The sequence below is a fragment of the Sycon ciliatum genome, chromosome 4, assembly GCF_964019385.1.
Source record: "Sycon ciliatum chromosome 4, ocSycCili1.1, whole genome shotgun sequence".
Taxonomy (NCBI): domain Eukaryota; kingdom Metazoa; phylum Porifera; class Calcarea; order Leucosolenida; family Sycettidae; genus Sycon; species Sycon ciliatum.
Window position 1 is genome coordinate 23163257 of NC_088646.1, and position 20244 is coordinate 23183500.

Sequence of the window (20244 nt, forward strand, 5' to 3'; positions counted from 1 at the left end):
TTAGTTGATTTTAATACAGGAATCGGATTTTCTGGCCTTTTTGTAGTAATACATGTACATAATCATTGACCTGTTGAGCCAATGACGACGCGGAATGCATGGTTGCCTGTGGAGCACATAGTCATTACATAACTTTACAGTCTCCTAAAATACGTATCCTGTCCGACGGCAAAAGAGGCTGCAGATTTAGTTTTTCTGCGCGTCGACGGGATGTCTGCGACGCGAAAGTTCAGCTCGCGTTATTTGGCTCGCACGTCGAAAAAAATCAACGCGAGTGACCTGCTGCTCACGTCGAAATTTGGACATTAGGGAGGTTCTGCTCTACGTTTTGGGAACGCGACGCAAAGAATCACGCGAACTTTCTTCGCGTTCCCGTAACGTAAAGAAATGCTGTTCTGCTCTACGTTTCACCTAGAGAAGTCACGTGGAATGTGTACTGGGAATTTCCCCTTCCATATTTGGCAGATTTCTGCATGCAGTTGATCGATACCCAGCAAATCCGTACGCATTTTCTCTGCGTGTGCCACAACGTAGAGAACCCCATCTCCGCGTAGAAATCTGGAGCCAAAACACGCGAAGCCGTAGACTCTAACCCAGACACCTGCTCTCTACGTGATTTCTCTACGTTTCACGTATAGCAGAACCTCCCTATTACATAACTTTACAGTCTCCTATATAAATACGTATCTTGTTCGACGGCAAAAGAGGCTGCAGATTTAGTTTTCTGCGCGTCGACGGGATGTCTGTCCTGACGTTTACTGGGACCGGCGCTGACTCTGCCGATCACGGGCGTTCTGGACTCGACGGGATGTCTGTCCTGACGTTTCCTGGCACCGGGTTAGACTCTGCCGATCACGGGCGTTCTGGACTCAACGGGATTTCTGTCCTGACGTTGCCTGGGACCGCCGGACTCTACCGATCACGGGCGTTCTGGAGTCGACGGGATCTCTCTTCCGACGTTTCCTGTGACCGGCACTGAATCGCTCGTTCACGCTTATTTTGGAGACGACGGGATCTCTCTTCCAAAGTATGTTTATGCTGACGCATCCTATCACCTAATCGGCGTCTATTCTAATTTAATTTCCTCCTCGTCTCCCTATTTCTTTCCAAATCAGGGAGTCAGGGAGTCGTATGCATAATACGACGAATATTGGTACGGTACGGGACAGATACAGGAGCCCGCAAATATTGTGGACAGCTGTTATGTACAATCCTGTAGAGCCTTTGTAGTCACAGATACGGGACAGATACGGGATAGCGCCAGGCGTGACACAAACAAACAAACAAACAAACAAACAAACAAACAAACAAACACACAAACACACAAACACCAAATTAAAGCTGTGTGGACCCTGGCTAGCGCCAGACGTTACTGAAGTAACGTCTTCTGCATAGCTACGGGAATAAATAGGTATTTGACGACTCCCTGATGACATGTATTACATGTACAAGGCCATTTTATTGTAGGGCAACACCAGGGAGTCGTCAAGTATTTGACGACTCCCTCACAACACTGCCTGTTTGTTATTCGACATTAAAAACCAATCCAATCCAATATCTTGGCAGATAGTAAAAGATGGTGAAAGGATCGATCATAGAGATCAAAGAGAGAAGGAAAACTAATGCGTAATGGGATCGGCAAACAGCAACCTCAGCGGAAGAAGTGGGGATGTACAAGTGGCCAATGACTATGTATGTCTCTGATTATGATCTGAGATCTACTCGAGAGTCGAGTAAGATTTTGTTTGAAAAATTGAAATGAAAAAAGGAAGAAAAAACCCAGGGTCGACCGGTACACGGTCGCGCATATCGATCGAGCGAGCGCGGAAATCTGCATGAGCATCAGAAAAGAAGAGGGAGTCGTAAAATACCGGTATCTTACGACTCCCTGGGAAAAACAGTAAACACGTAAATCTAGTCACGTGTCTGAGCTGTGATGACGTAGCGCAGTGTCGATAGGGAAGAAAAAAACTTTGAAAAAAGGCAAGCTCACACAAAAGAAACCAGTTTGCACTGGATTCAGTTCAAAACATAAACAAGACTACCGTATTGTCATCAATTATTTTGTATGCATGTGGTGGTGTAGTATCTTCAGGAATCATTGGAGCTTCGTTCGATATCTGGCAAGCTAGTCAGGCTTCTCCTTCTATAACTCTAGCTATTTAGTAACACATCGGCTGCCGATGTCAGGACTCAACTATTGCTGCAATAACGTAGAAAGGCTCTTTCTTCCCCTCAGAGCATTGACGAAAAAGATTTGACAGCATCATTTCGTGCGAGTCACAAAATAGCATTTTCCTTTGGCCAGGAGTATGTTCAGCAACGCGCAGAATACAAATCAACCCGCGGCCAATCCCTTGAAAGATCTAGCGTTTCCGCAAGGGCCGTCTGACTCTATTAGTAATATAGAATTTAGTCCCAAAGCTGATCTTCTCGTTGGCAGTTCCTGGGATAACACGGTAAGCGTTACGCACAGTGCACTCACACAGTAGTGTAAATTAAATTTTGGCATGTGCAAGCCTTGCTTGATAGGTCGCCTTGTAACATGCTGTCATCGTCAAACATATTAATAACGAGAGAGCTTGGAAGCTCAGGGCCCTGCGCTATGCTTTGTTGCCTAGCTCATCGTGCATGTTGTTAGAACTGATGGAAATGCTTTTTCCTTTGATTAGCTAAATCATTGTTTTGCAAAAACGTTTCAATGAGATACTGAAGTACAAGTAACGTCTTCTGCATAGCTATGGGACCGGCGCTGACTCTGCCGATGACGGGCGTTCTGGAGTCGACGGGATGTCTGTCCTGACGTTTCCTGGGACCGGCGCTGACTCTGCCGATCACGGGCGTTCTTCTTCTTCTTCTTATTATTATTATTATACTGACGGCAACTAACATCCATTCTGATTGCATTTACTCGTCTCCCTACTTCGTATTTCTTTCCAGAAAATCTCCCCATACAGCAGGGAGTCGTTTACATAATATGACTCCCTGCTATACATCTACATGACTGTATATACGTTATAATTATTATGCTATCGGCCTACATGCGATTTCCGGGCTGGTCGACAGGCGGCCCAGCCAGCCTGCTAGTGGGATCTCGGCCTCGCACACAAATCCACACAAAATTTAATGTTACTGCACTGAATGCATTCCCCCCATACACTTCGCATATATACTCATTCTCTTGATGGTACCGTACACTTGATGATACGGGACAGGTACGGGATAGCGCCAGGCATGTCGATGGCACAAACAAACAAAAATATTGTGGCCAGCTGTCTTTGCTGGTACGGTACAGTACGGGATAGATACAAAATAGCGCCAGGCGTGACACAAACAAACAAACACACAAACAAACACCAAATTAAAGCTGTGTGGACCCTGGCTAGCGCCAGACGTTACTGAAGTAACGTCTTCTGCATAGCTACGGGAATAAATGTGTATATCAGTGTGAATATGGCGATGTGTATTATCAAGAGTACATAACCCCAAGAGTGTGCAACTCTCATCTCCAAGCTATGAGTGCCCTGTGCGGCATGCTGCCTTCTTTACGTAGTGAAATGAAGAACGAGCTGCCTGGATCTGAGTTTTCCTACGGTTTAGTCTCCACGATGTCTGGCATTGCCTTGGAACTTACCATACCGTAAACGCCCATGTATACGCCCACTCGAAACAACGCCCACCCTCCGTGTACACGCCCAGTCAGGGGAAGTCAACAGTTTTGTTTCAAAATGGCGCCCATGCCCATGTATACGCCCAGGTGTGCTGACAATACCAGTACCGGTACTTACTGCTATGTTGTTGGATGTGTTTCGGGATCGCTTTTCGAAACCAGAACACTGTTTCTGGTTCATCGAAGCAGGGATACTGTATTTATATTTTGAAGTAGTGTGCATGCTCAGCTAAAAAATGAAATGGATACAGTTATTGGGCAAGGGGAGAATTTCAACATTTATATTTCAAGTATAAGCCCGAGTCCAAAATAACGCCCAGGAAATCAAGGCTGCTATTCTATACGCCTGGGACCTATCTCTTAATTAGCTAGATTCTATTATAGGATTTTGATCATATTTTTCAACTCAAAATGGGTGTGACACGAGCCTAGGGACAAATATGTGACCAATTCTTCCGTGTTAGGTCTTAGTAGATATGGAGAGTTGAATAAGATAATTTTTTCAAATGCTAACACCTATGGCTCATCTCCTTGCGCAATATTACTAAGGCCTGTGCCCTATTTTTCGAATCCTATATATAGGATTTGAGATTTTACTGGACCTTGTTTTATCCTTAAAACTGGTAGTTTAACGACGGCATGTGCGATATCAAGAGTACATGAAAACCAGAGTGTGCAGCTTGGGGCCTTTTCTGCTATGGGTGTCTGTCACGGCGAAATTCCGTGATATAAACATCATATTTGGCCCAGATCTGAGGCGGGAAATGGCGTAGTGCGTACAACTGAGCTGCAGTTGTGCAGAAAGAGACCTGCTTGAATCCTGCTTGTACGCACTACATCACTCAGGGGCGTAGGAGGGGTTTTGGAAGTGGTACGACCGAAGGTCGGTGCGCATGCGGCCGAAGGCCGTGTTCGAGGGGGGTCCGGGGACGTCCCCCGGGAAAATTTTGTAAAAAAGACACAAAATCCTGCGTTCTGGGAACTGCTGGCACACTCCTGGCGCAGTGTGCAGTCGAGTCGAGTACAGTAGGTCTACTCAGTACGACTGCAGATGCATGGCAGATCTACGAGTACGAGTCTATAAAAAGGTCAAAGTCTGATGCGCATATGCATCGATGGATCCTGATTTTTTTATTACGGTTTTGCACGTTTCGGACGGACCACACTTTTCGAAAAGTGGTACGGCCATGGTCGTAGCAGTCGTAGCGGGTGCTATGCCCCTGTCACTAAAATGATGTAATCACGTAATTCCGCCGTGACAGCCACCCATCCGAGCTGCACACTCTGGTTTTCATGTACTCTTGGCGATATGTCGTCATGAAACCACCCCGTGCCACACCTGTAATGTTCTTTGCACATTCACTGATTCAGTCCTTTCCATGACACCGGCAGCTTAACAATGCTGCTCAAAGTCCCAATTCTTGCTGAAAATGGGTATTCATGATGTCCTATGAATCTGAAAAGTAAACATTCATGCCTCAAACATATGTACAGCTTCTATGAAAACCATTACCGTAAAGTCGCGGATAAAAGCCGGGCTTATAAGCACATAAGCCGCTTTCTGCATCAGGCTTCAATGCAAACCAGGCTTGTATGCAAACCATCCTTATATGCACCACTGATATTTTTGCCAGGCTTGTATGCACATCGGCCGATCCGGGCTTGCATAGAAGCCAGGCTTCTACGCGCGACACGCGTAGATCTACCACTGACTACCGGTATGGCGGCAGTTTTACTATGCACTGTACATAGCGCATGCACTCTTGACCTACCCGATCCGCGCTTGCATAGAAGCCAGGCTTCTACGCGCGACAGGCTTATATGCATTTGACCCGTTTGATTTTCAGGCTTCTATCCGCGATGTGCTTGTATGCAAACCCGGCTTTTATCCGCGACTTTACGGTATGCCGTTATTATGGGCCATGAATGACTCATGATGACCAATAACAACGGCATAAAGGTTATACATTTTCAAATCCTATATATTAGTGCTGAAACGATTATATCGATTACTCGTTACTTACTCGATAAGAAATAGATCGAACGGTTATTTCGATTTTATCGGCTAAACGAGTAGAATGGTACTTACACTCGGTACGGGATTTCCCCCCTTTTGGGGGTCGCACAAAGCGTTCATGCACCGAAAGTGTTGCGAGTACGACACGAATATGTACATGATTGTACACTTGCAACATCGATGTACGTGTAAAAGTACAAGCGCGATCTGAGAAACGTCGACGCGATCACCGTCGCCGTCTTTTGAACTGACTACTAGCACTAAGTCTTAGTCTTTTCTTACATACATTTGCAACCAGTGCGTTGCCGCTGTCTTGTCTGTATTCGTCTGGTCAGTCCGAACAGCTGACGGACTTGTTGCGGGATCATCGGATCCATGCGCCCGCTTTCCGTCGTTGGCGATGTTGGACTCGTAAAATTTTTGAAATTCGCAGAATATACACGTACTGATGTACAGTGAAACCACCTGTCTGAGACGACCGCTGGAGGAACCTTCAAAACTTGGTCTTTGTTACCAGGTGGTCTCCTTATCCAGGGTTGTTTGACAGGAAATGGCATCCCCTCCTTCTAGTTTTAGTGGTCTTGTAGGACAGGTGGTTGCCTTATCCGAGTGGTCGCCTTGACAGGTTTCACTGTAGTTACAATAAAAATCGTTTAGCCGATAAGCCGATCGTTATGGTATCAGATAAGCCACTAAGGAAAAAACGTAATCGTTTCAGCACTACTATATATATATATATATATATATATAAGAAGGTACTGGTAGTTCTACAAGACTTACGTTGTCAAACACAACCGATTATTTTATTTGATCAGGGCGAATTTCACCGGTTGGTACTGTGCATGAAGTTGTCAGAAAGAAATTTAGTTTCGATTGCTACGATGATCAGCCTCATTTTTATCTCCTGCGCCGATTGATCTCCAAAAAGCTAGCTGTCCATAGATTGTGCACTGTGGACCTAGCTTTCAGAGCCCGTAACAGTCTTGTGGGCAAGACATTCCACATGATTTGTTTGTCAAAAAGTATTCTTTCTAGACCAAAGAGTGGTATATTTGATAACATTTAATAACGATAGAAATTTTTACGATACTTCTCCAGACGTTTCGTTGTTCTGAACAACATCGTCAGTGGATAAGAAGCTTATCCACTGACGATGTTGTTCAGAACAACGAAACGTCTGGAGAAGTATCGTAAAAATTTCTATCGTTATTAAATGTTATCAAATATACCACTCTTTGGTCTAGAAAGAATACTTTTTGATATTACAATGAGAGTGAATAATCAACGGCTTGTCCACCAACTCTATGATTTGTTTGCGTGAACGAAGAGTAGATCAAGCTCCCTTTACGTTACGGGAACACGAAGAGTATTTCCGGGATTCTTCGCGTCCCGTTCCCGTAATGTAGAGCAGAGTAGTACTATTGACTCCGCCGGTAGTGTTTGGCAGCTCCTTCCACGGTGGCCCTTACAGCCAATATGTGCAGTTGCCATCATGAGCTGGCTGCCACTGAATCAATCCATTTTGGTGTGTAATACTGTAATTTCACAAATTTTCGGTGTACTTTTATTTTCGGTACTTTCGGTGCATCTGTTTCATACTGAAGTACCTAAAATTTCAATACACCGCACAAGCACTAACACACATAATCCAATAGGGAACTGCTTCTTTGTACCTAAATTTTCTGTTCACCTAACCAGGCCTTTTGCCCTCATACCGAAAATATTGAGCACCGAAAATTTCTGAAATCAGAGTACTTCTACTACTCAGCGCTGTGCGTAAAATCCAGAGGTGTCCGTGCAAGTCTCAGTTTACCACTTTGCTCTTCCTCGAAGTTCATAATTTCTGTTACTCTCCATGGAATGTGTGTTCAGGTACGATGCTGGAATGTCGACAGATCCGCTGGCATCTCCATGCTCGGTCAGCAAAGCCATGATGGTCCCGTCCTGGATTGCGCGTGGCATCCGGTGAGTGGCGCGCGAGACCTGTTGTATCCCTGTAGCCTGTAGGCGCAGTGCACTTGTACTGCTCCTCCATTGCATTCACACTTTGCTCATGCGCGCGACTGGGTGCATCCCCGGATCGTGTTGACTTGAATTGAAGATATATGAAGTCAAGTCGGGACTGACTAGGGAGGATTATATGGCACGATGGATGTCGGAATCAGTGCGTGTAATGATATGATGTTTTAAGTCTCCTGTTGGTTTACTCCATATATGAATCTCCGAACTCAAAGTTACTTGTACTGTGAAATGGATAATGAATAGTATTGTAGAGGTTTTATCGATAGGAATGTTTTGGTAAACCTTTGTCTTTTTTGTTGTTGTATTCCTCGGCTCAGTATGCACTGTACTGCTTTCTGCCTTGTCTCTACAACAATTCATCACAAAATCGGGTTAGGGGCCATCCGTCAATATCAATATTTTTCATGGAACGAAAAAAGTTTAGTTACGGTATGGCCCTCCCCTACCCACCCACCCTCCGAAACAAAACAAAAATATATGGACTTGACAGCTCTCCTCGTTTCACCCATGACCTAACGTTCCGTGAAACAGATTGATAATAATGGACGACCCCTTAGTTTAGAAATCTCTAAAAAAAATCCCTGACAGTTTGACAGTATTTAAGTTAATGGGGTTCGATAGTTGCGTGTTCAGCACGCTTATGTGATCACCTATAGACCTAGCATCTGCTCTGTGCTGTGCTCTATTTGCAGGACGGCTCCAAGGTCTTCACTGGATCTGCGGATAAGACAGCAAAGATTTGGGACTTGCAGGCCAACCAGTCTATGGCCGTAGCTCAGGTAATTGTCTCCTCTTGGTTGCAACGACGTGGCAGATGTACAGCATCCTGGTACATGCCCTGAAACCCAGAAACTGCCCCACTGCGCCGCTTCAGGCTGCACATAGTGAAGCTAGCGCATGTCACGAAGGAGTGCCGTTACCGTATAATTGATCTCTGCTGCGTTGTTGTGGATGGCCTGGGGCTACCTATGACCAGTAAAGAGGGCTTCAGCGCAAAATTAATGCTGAGGAGATGCTGCTTCGTTCCCAAACTGACACAAACATGGTGGGATGTATTGATCCATTGGGGACCTCAGCGTAATGGGTAAGATGTGATCGTAATTGTATGTCCAACTGTCCCGTCCATGTGGTATTCCTGCAGCACGACGGTCCGATTAAATCAGTCAAGTGGATACAGGCACCAGGCTACCAGTGCCTCATGACTGGTAGTTGGGATAAGACACTGAAAGTAAGCGTCTGCCAATGCCACCCGTGTGTGTGAGTGTGTGTGTGTGCGTGTACGTGTGTGTGCGTGTGTGTATTCATGTGTGTGTGTGTGTGTGTGTGTGTGTGTGTGTGTGTGTGTGTATGTGTGTGTGTGTGTTTGTTGTGTGTGTGTGTGTTTGTGTGTGTGTGTGTGTGTGTGTGTGTGTTTGCCATGGGAAGTTTTCCTTTGAGGTTAGTATTTCTAGCTGGAATTAGCCTTTTGAAGCCATTAGACCGATTGCTATATGTATTTTTTGCTACAGTTTTCATCTACAGTGAAACCTGTGTTTGCTGGACCCTGCACAGGTCTACTCTCCACATATAACGTAATCTCTGGGACCACGCAAAAATTATGTTATATCGAGAGTTATGTTATGTAGAAACCCGTGTGTAAAAGACAAGATGTACCTCAACATGAAGGGTATTACAAGGCGGGTTCAACCGTGCAAACATATACACACTGTACCACCATCGACATCAGATACCATCAATGCCGCAGAATATACATGTATGCACAATAGGACTAAACTGGCTAGCTACGGTTACAGCTTACCGCGCACGTGAGTCTACGTTGTATCGAGAGTGCGCACGTCGAGGACCGCGCCGTAGGGTGCGTTATGCAGAGGTTTACGTTATGTAGGACTAAACTGGCATAAACTGCCTAGCTACAGCTACCGCTTGATCGTACCGTGCACATGAATTTATGTTGTATCGAGAGTGCGCACGTCGGGGACGCGCCGTAGCGTGTGTTATGTCGAGGTTTATGTTATGTAGGATTATGTTGTGTGGAGCAAAATTTGAGTGATGCTGTTTCAGCGCGGGATTTGATTTTGTTGTGTACTAGCGAGGTTTATGTACAAGTGAGAGCTGTTATATCGAGAGCAGACCTGTACCAAGCGGAATCCTGTATTGACCGGACAAATTTCCATGCACCAAAGTGCTGTGGATCGAACGTGCATCCCTGGATCAAGCGGATTCCTGTCACATGAGGACAGTTTCCACTGCACCAGGGCATCCGGCTAGGACAGTTTCCACTGCACCAGGGCATCCGGCTAGGACAGGTTTTGCTCTACTACAATGCATGCAATGGCTGGCGACCTGTCCAGACTGCTCCATTGAAAACGAGTCGCTAACATGGACACGGTTGTTTGCATTGTGTTGTCGTGTGTTTTCGGTTGAGCACTTTCTGTTTGTCTTGTTCATTTCAGTTCTGGGACACGAGGTCTCCCCAGCCGGTGCTCTCCTTCCAGCTGCCCGAACGCTGCTACGGTGCTGATGTGGTATGTAATGGACTTATGGTGTGGTTATAGTGCAGCGGAGCATGCATGTACAGTAAAACTCTTCTCGTCTCCCCAGTGTGTGTGTGTGTGTGTGTGTGTGTGTGTGTGTGTGTGTGTGCTCCCCAGATAACGGGCACTCCCGTCTACCGGGCGCCTTTCTCACCCAGCCTTTTTCAATATGGGGAGTTCTGTATTATCTGTGTGGCTTGGTCTCTGCAGTACTTGAGTACTGCTTTGCACTTGCGTGGCACCTGTGTTGAGTGACCACTGCTCCAAGCAACCACCTGTCTTTAGGTGCCGATCTTCTCGAGCAGCAGATTATTCCTCAACACTAGTACATGTACATAGATCTTGCCTACTCTGTGGTGAAAGACCACCTGCCTTTCAGGCCAGTTTATTTTGTTGCGCCATACAGTGGTTGCTAATTACTGATTTCATTGTACTTGTAAGAAACCATGGACCACTTGGACTTCGATTAGACACCGAGATTCTTGCCAAAGCAACTATCACGGTGTTTCTGTTCTGTATAGATAAGGCCGGAGGGGTTTGCGGCTAGTTAGAGCAGCTGATGGCTGATTGATTGGCAGATGTGTGTGTGTGTGTGTGTGTGTGCGTGCGTGCGTGTGTGTGTGTGTGTGTGTGTGTGTGTGTGTGTGTGTGTGTGTGTGTGTGTGTGTGTGTGTGTGTGTGTGTGTGTGTTCACATTGCATGATAGGTATATCCTCTAGCAGTGGTAATCACTGCTGGCCATGGAGTCCACTGCTATCAATTGGGGAATCAGCCATCCTATGTTAAGGTATGTGAATATCTTGTTTACAAAGAGAGGTTTGGCAAGCTGCTGGGAAAGTGCCTATTCACCGCCATGACTCGCACATGAGCAGAAATTTAAAGGGGAAGTTAAGCCTAAAATCAATTTTTCACCAGTTGTAGTCTTCAGGGTGCTGAGTCGAATGGTCGTGGTCCGAGGAAGCTGAGACGCTCCCTTCCTACTTTAATCCCAATCGAACTCACGCACTTCCACCGAAACTGGGTGACTGCGCCCTACTAGATGGGGATTTGTATGCAAAATGTCACTAAAAGCGCCATTTCGTTCTGATAAAAGCACGGATTACCGCGATTGGCCCATATGTTGTAGTCTTTTGGACGCTGAGTCGACTGGTTTTGGTCCGAAAAGGCTGCAATGCAGCGTTCGGCCCTTATTCCCAATCGAACATGGTTGAACAAGCGGTCACGTGCTCCTGCGTGCCTAAGTCACCTGGTCACCGCGCCAGCAGGCGACAACTTTCACACCAAGGTTCAACTCGAGTTCAACTCGAGTGACAGGACTGCACCCAAAAAAGGTCAAACTGGCTGTAAGTTGTACCCTGCAGGCACGGTGACCAGGTGACTGGTGTACGCAGGAGCATGTGACCGCTTGTTCAAGCATGTTCGATTGGGAATAAGGGCCGAACGCTGCATCGCAGCCTTTTCGGACCAAAACCAGTCGACTCAGCGTCCAAAAGACTACAACATATGGCCCGATCGCGGTCATCCGTGCTTTTATAAGAACGAAATGGCGCTTTTAGTGACATTTTGCATACAAATCCCCATCTAGGAGGGCGCAGTCACCCAGTTTCGGTGGAAGTACGCGAGTTCGATTGGGATTAAAGTAGGAAGGGAGCGTCTCAGCTTCCTCGGACCAAGACCATTCGACTCAGCACCCCGAAGACTACAACTGGTGAAATTTTGATTTTAGGCTTAACTTCCCCTTTAACGAGTAGTCCCAGGTTTTTATTATCAGCTGTTTGATGATTGCCTGGGATGAAACTTTAAGTTACGACGAATTCCAATTGGACCTCTTTCTTAAACAATTTGAATGCATTGTTTTTACATGCAATGAACTATCCGGACAGTTCTGCCAGATTTCTGCCCATATTTGTCCAGATAGGTGTGGTTGCTGGCAACTTGCTGCCCATATTTGTCCAGATAGGTGTGGTTGCTGGCAACTTGCTGCCCATATTTGTCCAGATAGGTGTGGTTGCTGGCAACTTGCTGCCCATATTTGTCCAGATAGGTGTGGTTGCTGGCAACTTGCTGCACATGATTGTATAGTACTGTAGGTGTGCAGTGTTTCTAGTCGCAGCTTGATCCTGCCTAGAATATTGTTTGGGCTATCTACTGAAGTATGCCGGTGGTCACTGTGCGCAGACAAGAATGATGCTCGAGTTGACTGTGCTTAGTGGATCACGTAACTGGCATGGCCTTAAATGAAGTGAGGACTGTATTACAGTTCTACCTCGTATTATCTGCTCTGCTGTAACACCATGCCGCCATTGTGTGCTTTCTCCTCGTTCTGCTGCAGGCAGTATCTACTATTCTAAGTCATCAGGTAAGAGCACCTCAACAGTGAGTGACTCTCATCACCTATATTGTGCAACTAACGTGGAGTGTGCTGTGTTGTGTAACACGGTGTGTGTCCCCCCCCCCCCCTCTCTCTCTCTCTCTCTCTCTCTCTCTCTTTCTCTCTTTCTCTCTCTTTCTTTTTTCTCTCTCTCTTACTCTCTCTCACTCTCTCTCTCTCTCTCTCTCTCTCTCTCTCTCTCTCACTCTCTCTCTCCTTCTTCCTCCCTCCTCCCTTTTTAATATTGTCCATTGATTGATCTATCTATGCACCATGTAGCTTCTGTGTTTATTCGTGTTAACGCAAGCGCAGTGTAGTAACATCCAGCTTTGTTTATGATGCTTCTCATTTCATCTTGTCTGTGCGTGTGTTCCCAGCTTCGCTGTGTGGCAATATGCTGTGACAAGACTAATGGTAATCCTATCGGTATGGCATTGGGATGCATAGAAGGTCGAGTGGCCATAGAGTATCCAGACAGTGGTCAGCAGAAGACAATGTAAGTTCTTGCCACACACACTGGTGGCCAGCAACTAATCAGAATACTCTGATTCTAGACTATTGTGTGGAATTCTCCATCTACTGCAGTAAGATAAGGACCTTGCGCATGACATGATCATGAGCAGAAGTTCTCTAGCTGGAAGCTCTGTGTTGTCTGGAGAAGGGAACTGATTTCATACCGATGCCCCCATCGCATTTTTCTGCAGTGGCTATCCCAGCTTGCTCTATGTGCTATCATCAACCTATGCCCGTACAGTAGTTTGTTCATTGTTTTTATTGTTAGCTCTCTTTGCTATGTTCTCTTGTGCGCTGCTTTGCTATGTGCTTTGCAGTGGAGTTTCGGGCAAGCCAGAGAACACCACTTTCCAGTTCAAATGTCATCGGCAGACTGAAGCCAATTCGTCCGTTCAGGATATCTATGCGGTATGTGTAACTGACTGGCTGACTTCACCATGCATGTTGCACACCATTTTTGTCACGGATGTTGGATGAATCTGACCATGATAATATCTTGACAGCTATCAAGACAGCTCTATATTATAGAGTTGTCTTGATAGCTGGTCAGTGGTATGTGTATGTGTGTGGACCATGCTGCTGCTGATCAGTGGTATCAAGAGTACATAACCCCCAGAGTGTGCAACGCCTGATCCAGCTCTGGATAGGGTAATTCTTTGTTGCCATCTTCAGGATAGGGTCTTGGTCGAGCGCAGTCGGATCTTCTGATGTCACGCGTGCACACCAGCGCACGGCCGGTCTCGAGGCAGGGCACCGTTGTTTTTGATCCGAGAGTACCCGCGACTCCCCAGGTTCCCCTCAGATGTGTACGGTATTATGACGCGAAGATCCGACTGCGCTCGACCAAGGCCCTATGCAGAGCTGGATCAGGCGTTGCACACTCTGGGGGGGGGGGGGGTATGTACTCTTGGTGGTATGTGTGTGAGCTTGTACTGCCCACGACCATCCTAACATTTACAGTACACTGTTTAAGAAAAGTAAAAGCTGGATAGTGGCCAAAAGTGGTGGATTGTATGTATTACGGGCCTGGTGGATTTATTGTTTTTCTAGAAATAGCAGTGGTCAGTAGTAGTCAATGTGCAGTGCCGAACAATACCTGCAGAAAGAGAGAAAAGAAAAGAAGGATCGGGGTGTCTGGGTGTATGTAGTTACTCTGCCACTATCTGGATTTCAAAACTCAAACGAAATTCGCAATCTACGAATGGCCCCTAGGCATCATAGTTTTGTATGACAAGTCGATTGCAAAGTAAACACACAATCTGCGTAAGCAGTGGTACTGCTACTGTGGCGGCGGCCTGCTGATTTGCTTGAGAGCAGGTCTCTAATGTAGCTGTGCCCCGATGTTCTTCCTGCAAAATAGGTCCATTGCATCAAGTTTCACCCAGTCCATCGCGGCCTGTTTGCGACGTGTGGTGCTGACGGGATGTTCAACTACTGGGATAAGGATGCTCGTGTCAAGTTAACAGTAAGTAGTCAAAGCCATAGACCCTTCCAGGGGCATAGTAGCCGGTGCAGCTTTGGCACCCCTTTTCGTCAAACAACCATGTGTTGTGTGCATGTAGTGAAGGGGGCATACCAATTCACACACACACACACACACACACGCACACACACCAATGCACTAGTGGTGAAACGAATATTCGAATATTCGAACATTCGTTCAGTTTGTCACATTCGAATATTCGTTAAGTCACATTCGAGTATTCGTTACGTCACTTCGAATGCAGTGCCTGTACCTACATGTACATGCACGCCGAACACGGTACAGTGCAGTGCGTACAGCCTGCCTGTGACTTTGTACTGTATGCATGCACATGTATGTCCATACTGGACTGCCAATGGTGCACATAACATGTATGAACTTCGAAGTAGCCTTATGTGGCAGTACATGTACATTTTATGTGGCACTACCGTTTGTCATACCTAATAATAATGACAGTATCCATCAAACGACTGGGAGGAGGGCATGTGATGTCATCTGTGTTACCAAAAGAATATTCGTTCTTTCGTTCGTTAAGCCGAAGAATATTCGGCTAGTAGGTTTGACATTCGTTTCACCACTACAACGCACACAATGTCGTTGTTTGAATAGGTGTGAATAGCATGTATTGCATTTCCTAACCATGTTCAGCTGGCCGAACCAGGTTGAAAAAGGGTGGGCTATGCACCAGCCCCTTGCACTGTACTATACATGCCACTGGGCATGCGGTGTTCGTCAGCAGGACTCTTTTCTGTGGTACGCCGCGTAGCTTTGATCCGAACACCTGTTCACCGGTACACATTTCCCACGGTGGAGTAATGTGCGTGCGCACATGTCCTCGTTCTGTTTCCCTACCTGTGTCTCTCTGTCTGTGCAGCAATCAGTCACGCAGCGTCAGCCATCGCCGGTTACAGCGGGCTGCTTCAATGCACGCGGTGATTTCTTCGCCTACGCAACTGGATACGACTGGTCAAAGGTATGCATGCCACACAATCAGAGTAGCAACAGTGCGCTATCTTGACTGGTGCCCCTTTTTATGTACTAACTTAGGCCACATTCACACTACGCAAAAGCAACTGCCTGCAAAAGTATGTTGAAGGCGACTTGAAAAAAAATCTGTTCACACACGATATATGCGATGCGCGTCACGTGATGCACTTTTTACGTTCGCGCTGACGAGTGTGTCATATAAATAATTATATCAACTCCACATTTTCTGGCGATCTGAACACACATCAAATTTTCGTTGATCGTTCTCAATTTGCCGTGGTGATATTGCAAGGAAATCTTCTTTGCTGACATGGATCGCCATGCCCGTGACAGATGTCGGCGGAGAGTTGCCGCAGCCCTTGCCATTTCTCCTTCTTTTTTTCCTACATCTCTTGTAGTGATCGTGGGCGTTCGTTTTCAAATTATCTACCTTGATGTGCACACTCGCCGCCGTGAACACGACAGCCTTGATGCTGAGGTGCTGGACGCAATTATTGAGTTTGGACGCGATCTGACGCTCTGCGACAGATCGCTTCATCATAGTGCCACTTTTCGTTCGCTGGTATTCGCCCCAGAGCTCAATGAGCCGACACTCCAGATCGTCGTTGAACAGAACCTTCGGCAGAACCTTCTGCATTTTGAAAATACTCTGGAACCAGTGGAAGAAAAATACAGTTTTATGCTGTCGACTTCTGCTTGAAAGAAAAAGTTGCCTTGTACAGGGGTACCGGAGTTGCAGAAACCTTTCAGGTAACTTTTATACTTTCGCGCCGAATTACCTAGGTTGCCAAGGAGAATGGCCTGAAAAATGGTCTATAACGCACTTTTTCAAGTAGTGTGAATGCGGCCTTACAAAGCAAGTAATTCGGTGAAGTCACGCAATACAGGGGCGTCACACACGGTACAACCATGGTCGTACATGTACCACTTTTTTTCCAGGATGGTCCGCCCAATTTGTCCAAAAAAGCAATAAAAGAGGGTTAAAACGTGCCCTGTTGGCCGCAAATTCAGAACTCTTTTTTTCCCGGGGGCCCTGGAATATGTACGTACATGTATGTGTGTGTGTGCGCTAGCCGCCATCGAATTGGCTGTGAACTGCACCTGTGGAATAGTGCACCGCCATTGTGCCATCGGGACGATTGTTTCGTGAGTACAGTGGAACCTGGCCTTACGACCACCTCACCGATCCCACCACTCTTGCTCGATCCTGAATTGCCCTCCATCAGCGTGCGTACCGGATGGTCTTTTTGAATTTTCACACAAATCCGACCACTTTGCCCGGTCCGAAAGGCGTTCGGAGTTCCGCGGTTGCACTGTATTCATAATTTTCTGGTGTGCTTGCTGCATGTATTTTGTATCATCCATTTTATTCCTTCTGACCTTTACCAATTGGCTGCTTCCTTCTTGCAGGGTCACGCACATACCAGTCAGAATGGATACAATGTGTACTTGCGCCAGTGTGACATCCAGCCAAGCAGCTCGAACAAGGGACGCAAATGAGGCGCTTCGCCGTCGCTCATACAATTCTCTCTCTCTAGCTGCCTGGTACTTGGTGCCGGTAGTGCATACACACAGGTAGACCTGGTGGCGCTAGTGTTGTGTGTGTGCGTGCGTGCGTGTGTGTGTGTGTGTGACCTGACCATCAGTGGTTGGCTGCTGTAACCGGACATGACCAGACATGTTCTTGCTGCTTGCACGCTTGTATGTGTGCGTCACATGACTTTTCTGATCCCCGTTGCTAACCATTCACAGTTTTAGCAGTGCCGTTTGCTCAGGGCTTGCTGATAGGCACTGGTGGAACTCAACTGATCGAACTGATCGTCTGATCGCTGCTGCGCTATGTATTGGTACACTGCCACATTGAGAAACGAATCTCTTACCACTACATCATCTGGTCATCTTGACTACTTTGCCATGTTGACGTCTCTGTACGCTTGTAGTTTTTAACCAACGATCTGTACATGTGGAGCTCACTCCTCTCTCCTTGCTTTCAGAATGCTGAATATATACATGTGCCTCATGTGAAGATGTGGCCCAGTGGCCCTTTGCACCGCTGCTTTATGTTTCAAGCAAGTTGTGGACGTGATGTGTGAATCTGTGTGTTGTGTGGTCTCTTGTCGTGTTGATTTAGTTTCCAAATATGTAATGCTTGATTATTTGGCACGTTGCTTTTTCCATCAAGTTCCTCTATCTCTGTCCGTCTGTCTGTCTCTTTCTTTTTCTGTCTGTTTCTCTCTCTCTCTCTCTCTCTCTCTCTCTCTCTCTCTCTCTCTCTCTCTCTCTCTCTCTCTCTCTCTCTCTCTCTCTCTCTCATCACCCCTCTTCCTGCTTTGCGGCACTGCCTGCTGTGAATGCAAGATTCGTATCTGAATACTGCACATTGCACCCTGTTGTGAAGAAAGAGTACTGGAGAAACAGTCAGTGTGTGTGTTTGGCTGGGTGTGGTGTGGTGGAGTGCATCAACGATGCAGCTAGTAGTATTGTGATGCCTGTACGGTCCCTGACTAGTCGACTTTGTTCCATTGGGACTCGATGGGCTGTTGCTGTGGGAGATTGCCGTATTCCCCTACACGTACTGCCGAGCCACACTAGTGTCATACTGGCACCCGCAGCATGGACAGAGCGTGCCAGTATCAAATATTTCATACACTCCCTCAGCAAAAGCACTTCTTGTGAAGATCAAAATGCGATACTGTAGTTAATGGAATTGAATTCATCCGGGGAGGGCTGGTGCCTGTCTTCAATCTCAGTATCTCACTATCTGTCTTGTATCTGATGTACTAATATCGTATGGCTGCACATGACTGTACTCTTGCCATGGCTAATATTTTACTTACTAGTAGCCTGTAAAAAATGCTCATGCAATCGTAAATTCCGCTAGGACCCTAAAGGTCTGACGTGGAATTAAGGTTGCATAAGGAGGTGAGGCTGAGAATGTGACAGTGTGTTAGGCCCAAAATCGCTCCGTTTTCATATAATTCATAGCGCTTTAAAGACAAACACATTCAACCTCATTTCCCGCCAAAACCAACCCTTCCCAGAATCTCTTTGGCCTTTCTGAGCCGTTTCTTGAATGGATTACTGTGACAGTGTTCTGGGGTATCACTGCACTGGGAGGGTGGGACACTGTCACATTCTCAGCCTCACCTCCTTATGCAACCTTAATTCCACGTCAGACCTTTAGGGTCCTAGCGGAATTTACGATTGCATTTCGGAGGCTCGGCCTTCGAATGTGACAGTGTGATTTTCAAAGACAAGGCTGAGACCAAATCCCAATACTTGCTCAAACATGTATTCTCCACAGTGATAGAGCTGGAAAAGCAATATTATAGCATTACAACCGTTGAACGTCATCCAGTGCAAACATGGACAACAGCACTCACTCCTCAGGGTAACTAGCCTGACAAGAGAAAACCTCCACACAATTTACGGCACCCTAAGTGATGCACAGACAGTGCCACTCATCCAGACTACATTATACATTGTACAATGTACATGAATGCAATGTTCGGATATTCCCACAAATACTAATACTGCAGTTGGGTTACTACCACGGATTGCACTATCAGTAGGTGAAACATAGGCACCCTCAGTCCGGAGAGGCAGCAGCTGAGTAGGGACAATGGAAGGATGATTATGAATGGCTGAGCTATTGAGCACAGCTTGTGACCATTATAGTGGGATACAAATGTATCAGGCTGGCTCCAATTGGCTGCCAGCTAGGCATCTGACATACAGATGACAGCCTGGAAAGCGGCTGCAGCTGAGGCGCCGCGAGTAGGTGTAATGAGCCTGGAAGGCTGGATCAATTCCCAAACAGAGACAATCTACCCTTCAGCCACTGTGCCAGAGTGGATGAGCCCACTGGTATGTGAGGAGCTGGGATTGCCAAGCCAGTGGTAGAATGCTGATTGCTCTGGTTTCAATCGAAATTTGGCTGTGCGGGCTCTAAATTCTCGAGCATAATCAACTACATTTGTAGGCTAGCCAGACTACCTAGTACTAGTAGTAGCTTGGGAACGAAGAATGAGTTTGGACTTCCGGACCTCTGAGCCTTTGTCGGCGAGGTAAGCTGAAACATCAAGTAGCACCTGCATTTAGTTGATATCCAATGAGGTCAGCTCAAATGATCGAGCTGACTTTGCAAACGCAAGTAGCATAATACTAGCATTACACACTAAGTCTTCCTGGACAGAAGGGGCACCCGAAGTTGAGCTTTCAGACCCAGAGGCCAGAGCACTACTCTTATCCTACATCATCTTCACGTCCCATGTGTTACCACACTATGGCTGTGGTGGTCGCTTTTGGTGATATCAAGAGTAGATAAACAAGAGTGTGCAACTCCGGATGGATTGGCCCACGGCGGAATTTTTTGTTGACGTAATCTTTTCGACGACGCACGCGCTGCGAGCCTTTTGGAGAGTTTTCCCTCGTGCACTTGGCTGGGCTTTACACTACAAGGTCGGTGCCCAGCACGTGCTCTCACACTGCTCTGCGGCAAAGCCGCGTTTCTCTGAAAAAAGGTGACGTAAACAAAAAATTCCGCCGTGGGCGCGGGGTATCTGCAGATTGTGCAGGAGAGATCCGGAGTTGCACACTCTTGTTTATCTACTCTTGGTGATATATACCACGCAGGACGCAACACAC

The 20244-nt window shown here is 46.6% G+C and overlaps 1 protein-coding gene across 1 annotated transcript; it reads left to right on the forward strand.

Annotated features, from left to right (window-relative positions):
• Positions 1 to 2028: 2028 nt before the first annotated feature.
• LOC135815098 (mRNA export factor-like) lies at positions 2029 to 18014 on the forward strand. The gene is made up of 12 exons (XM_065328346.1): positions 2029 to 2459; positions 7560 to 7652; positions 8402 to 8488; positions 8851 to 8937; positions 10163 to 10234; positions 10950 to 11030; positions 12576 to 12602; positions 12992 to 13110; positions 13445 to 13535; positions 14488 to 14592; positions 15485 to 15583; positions 17008 to 18014. The coding sequence occupies exons 1-12, from the start codon at positions 2313 to 2315 to the stop codon at positions 17095 to 17097; spliced, it is 1098 nt and encodes a 365-aa protein (XP_065184418.1). The 5' UTR covers positions 2029 to 2312; the 3' UTR covers positions 17098 to 18014.
• Positions 18015 to 20244: the final 2230 nt, after the last annotated feature.

Excerpts from the sequence above, each read along its gene's own strand:
- LOC135815098 (XM_065328346.1), top strand. The coding sequence starts at position 2,313 with ATGTTCAGCAACGCGCAGAATACAAATCAACCCGCGGCCAATCCCTTG. Across the intron at positions 12,603-12,991 it reads CTACTATTCTAAGTCATCAG|CTTCGCTGTGTGGCAATATG; the intron begins GTAAGAGCACCT and ends GTGTGTTCCCAG. Across the intron at positions 15,584-17,007 it reads CTGGATACGACTGGTCAAAG|GGTCACGCACATACCAGTCA; the intron begins GTATGCATGCCA and ends TCCTTCTTGCAG.